This window comes from Leucopleurus acutus, assembly GCF_964270905.1.
Source record: "Leucopleurus acutus genome assembly, chromosome: 6".
NCBI lineage: Eukaryota > Metazoa > Chordata > Mammalia > Artiodactyla > Delphinidae > Leucopleurus > Leucopleurus acutus.
Genome location: NC_139149.1, coordinates 49,507,712 through 49,520,893, shown reverse-complemented (window position 1 = coordinate 49,520,893; position 13,182 = coordinate 49,507,712). Strand labels below are relative to the sequence as shown.

At 34.6% G+C, this 13,182-nt stretch overlaps 1 protein-coding gene across 1 annotated transcript in view; it reads left to right on the top strand.

The window, feature by feature from the left end:
• FAP (fibroblast activation protein alpha) overlaps positions 1-13,182 on the top strand; it is a gene marked incomplete at its 5' end in the record, with an annotated part of 71,230 nt that overhangs the window by 14,509 nt on the left and 43,539 nt on the right. The window contains 8 exons of the mRNA XM_082841621.1: positions 1,684-1,782; positions 2,745-2,839; positions 3,763-3,837; positions 5,417-5,469; positions 8,777-8,849; positions 9,554-9,674; positions 10,575-10,729; positions 12,754-12,857. Of these exons, the coding sequence (XP_082697747.1) occupies positions 1,684-1,782; positions 2,745-2,839; positions 3,763-3,837; positions 5,417-5,469; positions 8,777-8,849; positions 9,554-9,674; positions 10,575-10,729; positions 12,754-12,857 (775 nt within the window). The remainder of the gene's footprint in view (positions 1-1,683; positions 1,783-2,744; positions 2,840-3,762; positions 3,838-5,416; positions 5,470-8,776; positions 8,850-9,553; positions 9,675-10,574; positions 10,730-12,753; positions 12,858-13,182) is intronic.

Here is a 13,182-nt window from a genome sequence, read left to right as displayed (position 1 = left end):
TTTTCTAGTCCAGTCCTTTATATTATACATGAGCAAGCTGTGATGCCAGAGATTAACTTACTTAAATCATATAGGAAATTAGTAGTAGAACCATTCTGTAAAGAAGAGGGCACAAATCTCATCCATCCACCCATCAATCCTTCATTTCATGAATTCATTCATTCAACAAGTATTTATTAAATGCCTATTATGTGCTAGACACTAGGGATGTGGTGGTGAGCAAAACTTAGACATGGTCTCTGGCCTATGGTGACTGTTTTGAGAATACAGTGGGAGGTGAAGAAATATGAATAAAATAATCACTCAAATAAATACAAGATTACAAACCAAGACAAATGTTCTTAAAAAAGGGAACCTGGCCTATGGTAATATATAAGAAGGGAACCAGACCTAAACCAGGGGATCAGGAAGGGCTTTCCAGAGAAAGTGGCACTTATATTAAGCACTAAAGGCTGAAGAGAAGTTATAAGGAGAAGGGAGAGGGTGGGAAGAGGTTCAGTAGCCCTGGAGAAAGAAATCAGTATTTGAGAAACAGAAAGCCCAGCATGTTTGGAGTCTACAAAGTAGTGAGAGTGGGGCAAGAAGGGGCTGGAGAGGTAGACCATTCCAGACCAGCTAGGGCCTATAGTCCAGACTAACATTTTTGGTCTTTATCTTAATAGTCATAGAAAGCTGTGGAAGAGTTTAGCAGGAAGATATAAATGTATAGCTCATCTTTGACAGTTTTATTTTTACATGAACAAATACCAGATTCATATATGCTATTCAAGGTATAGGACACTTTTCTAAGTTTTGATTCTGTAAGTGATGGCCTGGAGAAGGGGTAAGGTGGGAGGGATGGAGAACAGGAATATGGATTGAAGAAGGTTTGGAAATTGGTTGCCTCAGTTGCTGGTATATCTGACTGTTTCAGGGCTCTATAATGAATTTGTTCTGATAATGGAAATCACGTTTGAAACATAAAATTGTTTTGGAGGGCTCAAATACAGGAGAAATTTGCTTGCGGTTTGTGAGCTACTTTAGGTTAGTTTTTATATGGAAAACCTCTACTCTTGGAATTTCCAAGATCATTTGTATAGATGATGTGGTTTTCTTTTCTTCTGGTCCATTTTCTCTTTATAAAAACCCCTAGCCAGGATAAGAAATTATCTACCTTCATTAATGCCTCTCTTGAGATGTCTGAAGGTAAGGATTCTGGATGATGTCATCTGATCAACTGGGATGCTAAAATATATCACTGATAAATCAGTAGAAATCCAAGCCAAGCATATGTGAGGAACTACAATGAACTGCTTAAAAGGCAAAGTTTTTAGTGAAACCTGCATGGTCTGCAATCTCAGCTTTGCAAGACCTAGAGTTATCGGAACGTCATCTCATCTTTCTTCTTAAAAACCTCTGAAAATTCTTCACTGTCTGAAGAATAATGTCCCTACTTCTCAGTGTGGTCCCCGTCACACTCCTCAAATTTTCCCACCAGTGTTCCTTTCCAGGCTGTCAGACTACTTCTCTAAGCCTCATTAGCTTGTCTATCAAAAAGGAAATACTACTCAGAGCTATTAAGACAAGAGTTAAACAAGGATTTAGCAATGGCAGATCTTTTCATTATATGAGGAATAACAGACGAGAGACGTTTGAGTTATTCATCTTCTTTTAAGTAATAATATGTTTCCTCCTCCCCCAAAGTTCATAACTCTGAAGGAAGGACAAAAAGAGCACTCACACTGAAGGATATTTTAAATGGGACATTTTCTTATAAAACATTTTTTCCAAACTGGATTTCAGGTAAGTGAATTATGTCTTTACCTTTTGTTTTTCTTTAAATGTATGATTTTTGGTTTTTATTTTTATTGCCAACAATTCTCTATGGTAACATAAGCCATCTTAGTTGAAATGGATAAAAACAGCAATTATTTAGATAAGTCAAGTGGCCAACAAAACATTTTTTCACAGAACTATTTGGACAGGACTTGTCCAATAGTAATGATGCCAATACAGTAGTAGCTTTAGCAGAACAGTAAAATCTGAGAGTGCACTGTTAGAATAAACTGATCATATGATAGAGCTTTTCAGAATGGGAAACAAGCACCTATTTAGAAGCGGTCATGAGAATTTTACCAAAAGAAAAATTCCATTGTTAACCTAGATAATCTGAGAAATGAACAAATCCTAACTTGAAGACAAATCCTTTAAGGTCCATAAAATTGACATTTACATATGGTTTTTCAAAATAGTATGTTGTCAAAAGAGTCTAATCAAACAAGTGGTAAGAGCAACTAAATTGTTTATATTATATATAATTTATATCTAAAGTGCCACTAAACACAATAGAATATTTTCATTTTCTCTTTAGAAAATAATAACCATATAAAATAGGTTTTTAACTAAGTCAAACACAGCCTAAATGGAATATATATTTTTTTATTGCAGAAGAAACATACAATTTTAAACTGGTTTATTCTCTTTGTAACACAGAAAAAGTCCAAATTTACTCCTAAGCACCCTGAACTGGTTAGAATAAGGCTCCTACTAGTAAATATGGCATTTTTGTGTAATGTAGAAAAACAACCCTTTCCTCCCTTCCACCATCAACTTACTATCATATTTTAAATTTGACAAGGCAATATGTACCAGACAGAGAGGAAAAAGAAAGTCAGTATGTGAAATAAGAGAGGTTTCTCTTTGTTATAAATGTATTTCCTGTTAAGGGAGATCATTTCAAGTTTTGTTTTCCTTCTTGTTTAAAGGACAAGAATATCTTCGTCAATCTACAGATAATAATATAGTATTTTATAATATTGAAACAGGAGAATCATATACTATTTTGAGTAATACCACTATGGTATGTATCCTCCATTATCTTCCTCCTCAAAAACCTCTGTCAGCTCTTCACTGACCAAAGAACAGAGTCCAAACAACTGAGCACCTGATCTGGACCCAATCTGCCTTCTCAGCTCCATCCCCCACCACGGTTATCCTCCCATTCTCTCTTCTAGTCACACTAGATTATTGCCCTTGCCTGCTCAAATCACCTAGCATTTTCCTTCCTCTGTGGAACAGGTATCCTATGAGATAAAATGTACAAACTCAGTTCTTGTAGTCAGGCAAACTGAGGTTCAAATCCTGGCTCTGTCACTTACTAGTTATGGAGCCTTGGGTAAGATTCCACATTATTCCATCCTCATCATGCCTCAGGTTCTTCCTCTGTAAAGTAGGAATAATAATACCTCTTTGGGTTAGTATAAGTATTAAATGAAGTATCATTTGAAAGTGCTTAGGATAGTACCTAATAAAGGCTCAGTGACTGGTCCTATGATACATAGGAACATGTTATTCTGTCCTCCTGGACTCTCAGACCTCCTACTTTCTCTACCTTCAAGAGCCTAGTAATCTTTTAGAGTCAAGCTCAGCTGTTTCTCCTCTGTGCAACAAACCATCTTATCATTTGCATTCAATCACTTCCTGTTTAACACTTTTGCAATGTTATATCTCTTTTATAAAATTTTCTAAATTGCAATGTTATTTATTTAGAAATTTACTATTATAAGCTTCTTGAAATCACAAAGTATATCCTATTTATCACATCCTCATCCCCTAATGTGTAGTAAATTTCTTTGTATACAGTAGGTACTACTTAAACTTTAAAAAAATTGCTTTGAATGTATATGTTGGAGTATATGGATGATATAATATTCTTTTAGAACTACAAATTTATATGGCTCTGTTATTTTTTCTGTATTCTAATCAACTTCTTCATAATTTCAGAAAAGTGTGAATGCTTCAAATTATGGTTTATCACCTGATCGGCAATTTGCATATCTAGAAAGTGATTATTCAAAGGTATTGACTATTTAGTTTGGGTTTATCTGATTGTATCTCCAACTAGCTCACAGATTGGTTTATAAAAATAAGAGGAAGCAAGAGTCTATCTTTATCTCTAAATATTCAAGAAATTGAGGCAATTCTAGCTGAGCCCCCAAAGCATAACAGAAACATATACAAATCATTCAGAATTTGGCATTCTTGTCTGCTTATCATCAAGGAGTAGAAACTACTTTCATCTTAAGGGAAAAACTTATTTTGGGGGCACTGATATTCATCAGAAAAAAGTTATTTGGTATCATGAATCATTAGTCAATTCTCACATATTTTAACCTTGTTGATATTTATTATTATTGAAAATGGAAAAATCAAGATATACCTTATTTAATTCACTTGCTTTTTAAGGAACCCCCATACTGTTCTCCATAGTGGCTGTTTCAATTTACATGCCCACCAACAGTGCAAGATGGTTCCCTTTTCTCCACAGTCAGTATATTTATATATATATATATATATATATATATATATATATATATATATATATATAAAATTAACCCTGGTAGACCAGGAGTTTAAATCTGTGTCTTCGAAAGGCTAGTGTAGGAGAATCCCACATAGCTGGACTATTAGGCCTTACTTAATTTCCCCCTCCTGAATGAAGTTGTGGATGGAAGATAATCACCTTATTTTTTCTACTTATGCTGGTAAAAGGAAAGAAGAATTTACTATCAAATTCAACTTCTAATAGTTACTCTTAGATCAAGAACCTTTTGTTTTAACTGCCATTTTTCATATTCTACTTGAGATGCAAAACTCCCTTAATACACAGAATGAAAAGTCAAACTTGCCCCTCCCCCATTGTTCAGACAGCTGATTATTTTCCAGTGGACCAGGTTATGGTCACCTGCAATCTTCAGAAAGATATGTTTCAATCCACTGGAACTTCCTTGCCAAAAGTTTGAAAGCCCTTTAGGAAACAAAATCCAGAATAATACTTGCTTTATTCACTAACCACAGCACAAATAAACTTAATGAGAACCGAGCAGTTTTTTTTTTCTGGAGGAATTATACGCTATATATCTCTTATTTATTTTTTCAGTCTCTACTATTTTAAAAAACTATGCTCAAAGAAAAGCAAGCATTTTGCAACAAGACTATATGTTGAATAACTTCTCTTCACCCAATTTTAACGGGTTATTATCATAATAATTACTCAGGTGCAGGGTAATCTTTATGGGACTTGGAAATTATAGTGGTTTTACTTCAATCAAGGTAAAGCATAAGGGGAACATTTTGTAGGGTAGAGTGTGTCAGAGAAATGCTTTTTATGTTAAGAAATGTCTTTGGATATGCTTTTTATGGAGTGAGGGTTGAATCACTGCTGAGATTAGTTCTGGAATTTGGATGAACAGCACAAAAGTCCACAGTAAAACTCTTTAAATGAGACTCATTTAGAATTGAAACATGTCTTTCCTAGTGCTTTGTGAAAATAGTCCTTTTATAATTCTGAACCTTGAATTGAGTGACCTATGATTATACGTTATTGACCTGAGCTTTTTAAGAATCATGATTTGTCTTTGCCTCTTCTTCCTGACAGCTTTGGAGATACTCTTACACAGCAACGTATCACATCTACCACCTTACAAATGGGTAAAACTTCATGTCTTTTTATTAACACTATTTAAGTCTCATATAGAGACTTTTTCACTCCAGACTCTGATTTGAGATTAAGACTGCGTTCTCTTGTTTCTGGTCTTAATTTCTTACTTCTTTACAATATATGTATACTTATACAACTTAGGAAATTCAAAGAAATACTCCTTTGGAATATTCACCTCTTTTTATTTGACTAATATCTTACATTTTATACACTCTATAGTTTTACTTTTCTTACTTTTGAACACCAAATTATAAATATATAATTTATAAAAGTACACATATTTATAAAAGTACCAAAAATGCATGGGAATGATACAAAATGTTGGGGAGGGGGGCTCCTTCACTGGAAGGAAGCAGAAGGGAGGGAGATACAGCATTAAATTTAAATTTAATTGATTTTAAATGAATTGTTTTTTAAAATGTAAAATATTAATATCTTTTAAATTTAGATGTTAATTGTCATCTATTATATATTTTTTTATCTTTATGTTTAATTATTTGAAATATTTACAGCTTAAAAGAAAAAAAATTAAATGAATGAGTAGGTAGGCAAAGGACTGAGGGAGAGAATTCCTGGCAGAAAGAACAACATGTAAAGGCCCAAAAGGAAATGAAAGCACGGAGTGTTGGGGAAACTCAAAAGTAGGTCAGTTGAGTTGAAATTGGAGGAGGGCATGCTTACTAGTAGGAGGTGGTGTAAGTTTAGGAAGGAGTTGAGGCCAGAAATCATGGACCAAATAATAATGAGGAAACCATTAAGAATAGTTTAGATCTCATTCTGATGACAATAGGGAATCACTGAACGGTTTTAGATGGGAAATGACATGATCAGATTTGCACTTTAGAAAAATCTTTCTAAGTATGGACAATGAATTGGTTAAATTACTCATCTTAATGTGATATCCTATTTGCTGTTATATAAAAGTGAAAATAATTGTATGGCTTGAAGAGGCACTGAAAAATCTTATGGTCTATTTCCCCTTTTGTCTAGTAAGAACACAAAAATTTTTTTGAACTTTATGTTTCTACTTCTTTTAAATGTCCAGAAAAGAATAACTCTGATCTTCTTAAACTGTCAAATCAAGAAATAGGAACTGCTATGTAATGTAGACTCTAAATCCATCTAATGCACTCTGAGTCTTTTTCTCTGTATCCACATTGTTACCAAATTCAAGAAGTGTTTATTGAGCACTTACTATGTGAAAATCATATGTGGGGAGACACAAATGAGCTTGAGGCACCAACCCTATTCTCAAGAAACCTTTAGACTAGTGAAGTGGAAACCTTACTCTTTCAGTAGAATTTCCTTGTTTTTCTTTTAATCATTTTGAAATTCTCCACGTCCTACCTATGTTGAGGTTCACCAAATTAAACAGCACTCCAAAAGAAGATGACAATACTAATATTTCAATCATGGTTTGTATAAGCTTTATGGCCTAGAATCATTTTAAATATTTAGCTTTTGTGAAGTGAATTTAATCAAACCACTATTTTGTTTGTTTTTTTCTTGCACAACCATCTAATTTGCCAGATTGGTTTTTTGTCAGGTAAATATACCATAATTTAAGGAGTGAAGAATGACAAATTTGTTGAGATTCAAGGCAAGACGGAATATCATTCATTCCAAGTCTTCTATGTGCCTCCAAAAGGTTTATAAAAAATCTACCATAGAGAAAATGAAGATAGTTCTGATTTCAAGCAAGGGAAGGATTACTGAGGAGATGACAGCCTTTGTAAAGCACGCTTCTCCACTTTCTCTCATACTGTAAAACACAGACAATGGCAGCTGTGGTGACCTGCCTGCCATGAAGAAACTATGCACTGAGATTTTCAGCTTGGTGCTGCCTGCATGCTTGCATAGATGATTCCATGGTATATGGAAACCTAAGGCAGTGTTACAATGTCAAAGGTAACATGGACACTGGTTTGAGAGAGAATTGTAAACGAGGGATGAATGTCTTCTCTTCTGGGACGTTCTTTTGCCTGTGCCCTCGTATGTTGATCTGTTCCAGACTTCCCAGGGGCCTGGTGCTCATAAACTGCCCTCCAGCAATCAGGATTCCCACTGCAGCACCAATAGTCTCCTTCCTCCGGGGACATCACTCTTTCTCCAGTCAAAGCTGATCTGTCTAGTGCCATGTTCCCTCATTGGTCTCTAGGTCTCATACTTCATGACCTAATAAGTTAAATCAAGGTAACGTGTGCTGCACATCTTCACAGGTGTCCAAAATTTAAAAGAATGGGAAAAGTAGAAATATCAAGCATATGTTTAGGTCCAGGTTGGAGAGATTTTTTTTGGAGGGGGCAGACAAGGAGTCTTCCTTCAAGCTCTTCACATTATACTTTGGAGGCAGGTCTTGTTTTGCATCTCCACAAAAGCATTCTTGATGAAACTATTCATACAGTCTTCAAGAAGATAATAGTCAAAACTTAAGCACAGCATCCTACAACTCTTTAACACTTATAAAACTCTGAACACATTCTTGCTGAAGAACTGTAGAAACTCCACAGTGCAAGTCAGTCAATTGAATATTTGCAGGGCGACTCTAAGCATCAAAGTGAGATTTTTGGTCAATAATATATTTGAAATTTTCCCATGGGTGGAGTGGAGGACTTTCAAACTTAAGGCATACTGCCCAGTATATGATCTGTTTTTTCAGTTTAGCTTGAGATCAGATGTTCCTTTCCTTTTCTGATTTCAAGTCAGATCCCTGGGGAGATTGTCAAATGGCATCTTATTTTCAAAAATTTGAAATGCATATGCATTCACAGAGATGGCGGTTGTGAATGAAAATGTGGAAGAGTACATATTAAACTTCAGCACAATTATAGAATTTCAGAGCTGGAAGGCTTCAGCAACCATCTCAGCCTGGTGTGTACACATTTTACAGTCCTGAGGGTTAAAAGGCTTGAGTTTAATGAGGGGTCTTCCAAGAGCTAGTGATATGATGTTTAAAATGTCATATCATTTCTCTAACCTCAAGTTTATTTTCTATAAGATGAGGGGGGTTCCATTAGGTAATTTCTGGAGGTATTCCCACTTTCTCAGTCTATAACCCTTTAATCCACTCACCTCAATATAAAAGGTCAGAAGTTAAACGACCTGTAAGTAACTAGTGAAGAATTCCAACTACTACCCCATGTCCTCTGTCCCATGTTGTCACATTTTTTCCATTAGGTTTGAAGAAGCAGAAACGATGATGCTTTATGTTTATTGTTTGTTTATTTTTTCTTTTTATACCTGTTATTTGCATTGAACAGCAAAGTTTATTTATTTATTTTCTTTCTTTTCTTCTAGAGAGTTTATAAGAAGAAATGAGCTTCCTCGTCCAATTCAATATTTATGCTGGTCGCCTGTTGGGAGTAAATTAGTAAATGTTTAAATTATAGAAGTGTTTAATCATTCAAATAAAAGAGGAGCCATTTGATTTTGGCCTTTGTTAAATTTCCATGCCTGAAAGAAAAAAAAATACATTTATGACTATTTTAAGTGGTTAAAAACGGGAAGAGTTTTGATAAATTGAAACCCATCTGAGAATTCCGTAAAATCTCAAGCTCATGGATAGACTTCTTTAAATATCGCAGTCAAAAACTTTATCCTTATACTCAGCCAGAATGCGTTGTGCCAGAAAGCTCAGGAAAAATATGGTTTTCACAAGTTTCCCAGACTAGCTTCAGACAACATGAAATTTTGTCCAAGCTCTTATTTAAGGACTCTAAATAAAGATTAGATCTGGCTAGCTATTAATATTCAGAGATTTATTTGACTTTCTGTCAATATACACAATTATTTATTTAGGTAATAAAGGCAACGAATATAATAGCAGACTTAATTCTCTATTTAATATATAGACTTTAAAATCATAATTTTTATGTTATGTTAAAAATCATAATGTTACTATAAGTTGGTTGGGGTTTCTTGACCTATTAAAATGATATCTTAGTTGTGAGCCTTTTTGCATCTGGATTATCACTCTTTTTAAAAGTATTAGGTGAATGATTAACACAAACATGCAGGCTTTATTGTATTTCTTATGAAATTTCTCCTTGTTAACTAACTTACCACCACTTCTAGGCATATGTCTATCAAAACAATATCTATCTGAAACAAAGACCAGAAGACCCACCTTTTCAAATAACATATAATGGAAAAGAAAATAAAATATTTAATGGAATCCCAGACTGGGTTTATGAAGGTACGTGTATTCTTTTTTTTTACTGCTGCCGTTAGGCTTTTAATTGAAAATAATCGCACACGTTTAGTAACGTTTAGATGAGTGGTATGTTACTGAGATGAATGGTGGCATTTCTGAAAGCTGTTATCAGGTTATGAACAGGACGTGCAAATTCTGAAAGAATAAAATCTTGTTATCTGACTTGCAGAATTTATTTTCATGAGCATTATAAAGTGGTAGTAATAATTTATATTCCAAGAAGTATATGGTCCTTAGATGCTGTATGAGTACATTTTCTCGGGTTTGTTTTTTTCTTGCAAAATAAACCTTTTTTCCAAAACTAAACAACTGTCTGTATTATTTTGCAGGAAAATATTCTCGGCTCTTGGTGCTCTCATGAATTTTGTCCTCTTTCTGGGTCATGTAGTATCTAGGAATTAACTGGACTTTAAAAGGTCTTCTAGTCCTTGCCTTTATTAAAAATGTATATAACTGAATTAACTGGTTTTTAAAAAATATTCCCAGGAGAGAAAGTCAACTTTCAAGTTAATGTCACTCTGTAGTATAAGTACAGTTCTCCTTGTTTTGGCTACTTTAGATGACTGTAAAAATCAGAAGCGGCCCCCAAAGGGAAAATTAATTATTATTGAAATGTTTACTATTTATTTTAAAAATTACATTTCTGATTAATGTCAATTCCCCAGAAGACTAATTGATGTTTGATATGGGGTATTAAGTTAAACTATTCCTCTAAACCTAGATCATTTATCTTTTGATAACCAAAGCATGGCATATGTCACATCCACATTAAATATATTATTTCAGTTAATAAATGGCGATATACAATGTACTTTGAAGTATTTATGATGATTTTAACAGTACCCTGTCATAGTAATTAATATGGTAGTATTTATTTTTCAGAGGAAATGCTTGCTACAAAATATGCTCTCTGGTGGTCTCCTAATGGAAAATTTTTGGCATATGCAGAATTTAATGATACAGAGATACCAGTTATTGCCTATTCCTATTATGGTGATGAACAATATCCTAGAACAATAAATATTCCATACCCAAAGGTATGTGGAATACTTTTAGCAGATGCTTCCATTTCCCTGGTGTCAAAATGAGCAACCAATACCATGAATAGAGGTGGGATCAACAAGTTTGGAGAGCTTCTTATCCTTGTGCATTGTAAGGCAAACATTGTACTGTGCTCTATTATTTATGTGGACATCTGTTGCTTTGGACATCTGGTTGGGCTGGATGAAGTAGTCTTTGCAAAAACCATTGCAGAGTCTTTGAAAAACATATGGTCTAGATCATGGAGGAAAAACAAGCTTAACTTAATTTTAATTTTTTTCATATTTCATGCTCCAAATTCGGGTAAAGTTCTGTTTTGCAATTCCCTCTTGAATTCTCATGTAAATTCAAAGTAGAATGGGAAATTAAAATGTTGAATGTGGTGCTCCTGTCAGGTCGAAGTAAGCCTGAGTTATGGTCTTTTCTGGACATACATGGTAGGTTAAGTTTATAAGCCTAGGCTCTTCTTTGAGGGAATTAGACATGGTGCAAGCCCTCAGTTTCTCGTATAAACATTCTAGAATCCTTAGCTTTACATACTTCACATGCAGTCCCATGTCTCAAGACAGTCAACCTGTATGCAAAAGAAGAATGGCCAGGTCACGGTGGAGAAACGTCGTATCCTAATTTAATTTAGACAAGAAATCTGAAAGGGAATCAAATCATAAATTCTCCTGTTGCACAAGGAGTGGAAGTGATTTTAGGATTTAGCTCTTTGTTCTTAAGTCATGATTGTTTTCCCTTGCCAAGGGGAACACTGTCATAGATGGAGCCAATGGGTCCCTATATGTGACAAAGACGGGATGGATATGCATACCCACAAGTGGATTCCAAAGCAATTCAAAGTGACCATAGCGAGAGAAATAGAAATTCCAGATAGTCTAAAATTTATGTTAAAAGTCTTTTGAGAAAAGGCAATGGGTAGGAGAGGAGTGTTTAGGTAAGAGACCCCTCAGGGTTGTATATAAAGTCTGAAAGCTAAGATGTTTGGAAATGAGAGGTATGATACTTGGAACCCAAAAGATGTAAAAGAACTTGGATCTTTAGAAGGTGGTAGAGTGCAGAAAGAGATGAAGAAATCTAGAACTGAGGAGAAACTCACATGGACAGAGAAGTCAGGACCCAAATTCTCATGTTTCTTTGAAGGCTGAAGTTGCTGAAACATCTGACATTGAACTGAGAAGTGAGACAACTTGAAAGAAGCAGAAAGTCCCACCTAAACCTCAGAGTGAAACAGGAAGGTGTGAGAAGAGCCTGGACAATTTCTTAGATAAAGCCAAATAGCATGGAGCCCTTTATGGCTATATATCTAAATTTTGTGGATTTAAATTGTTTGACAATTATAAGATTCTCTTTTCTGTGGTAAAGTAACAGAACTCTAAGAAGATGTCTGGGCATGAACTATACTGTCATGTAAATCTAGGGCATATACTAGCACGTAAAGCACAAAGCAAGAACAGCGTAAATCCCATGACACTTTATTTTGAGGTGGAATTTTCCTAATTTGGGAGTATTGATAGCAGTAATAATGTAACCAGCTAGTAGACTGTCTGATAATTGTCCTAGACCAAATTACAGGGTAAAAGCAAAAGGTATCTTTCATTATCTATTCTTTACCCTCTCTTCCCCAAATCAATCCCCCTCGGCACTCCCCTTGGCACGTGAAGAAATATTATTATGATTAATTACCCTAATAACAATTATAATGGGAAATATCTGTCTTAAAAGTCAGAAAAGAGAATATCACTTACGGAACTGCATTTTTATAGCCCAAATATTTTCCCCTATGAATCAAGGCTCCCTCGTTAATCACTTAGAATATGTGTTTTCACTCTGGTTGCACAAGATTTGTAATTGCACTGCAGTGAAATTCGTGGTCATGTTATAATTAGAATGTTTTCAACAATAATATACCTAACATAGTTAGCTTATAAAAGTATGCCTAAATTCCTAAACTGTCTTTAAAAAGTTGGTGATAATTAGAATTTTATGAGCTTATATATCTCCATTTTCTTCACAGGCTGGAGCTAAGAATCCCATTGTTCGGATCTTTATTGTTGATGCCACTTATCCTGAGCATGTAGGTCCCAGAGAAGCGCCAGTTCCAGCAATGATAGCCTCAAGGTATAGTCATCTCTGTTGCTTCCCACTTTTCAAACTGAATTTTAACACTGAAATTTCTTCATCAAGGTTTACATTTCTTTTCTAATGAGTTTATGATGTATATGCTACAGCAAAAATAAATAAATAAATAAAATTAGCATGCCCAGCTAAATATATAGCAAAATCGAAATTCACAAATAAGTTTCTTAAATTGATTTGAAAATATTAGCCCTTTTCACACATGTAAAGATGACCATGGTGCTCAGTCTAAGTGCTACTTCTGGATGTGTGAGTGTAAGCTAGAGACAAACAGAGAGATAGTAAAATTCATATATATCCTCATCCT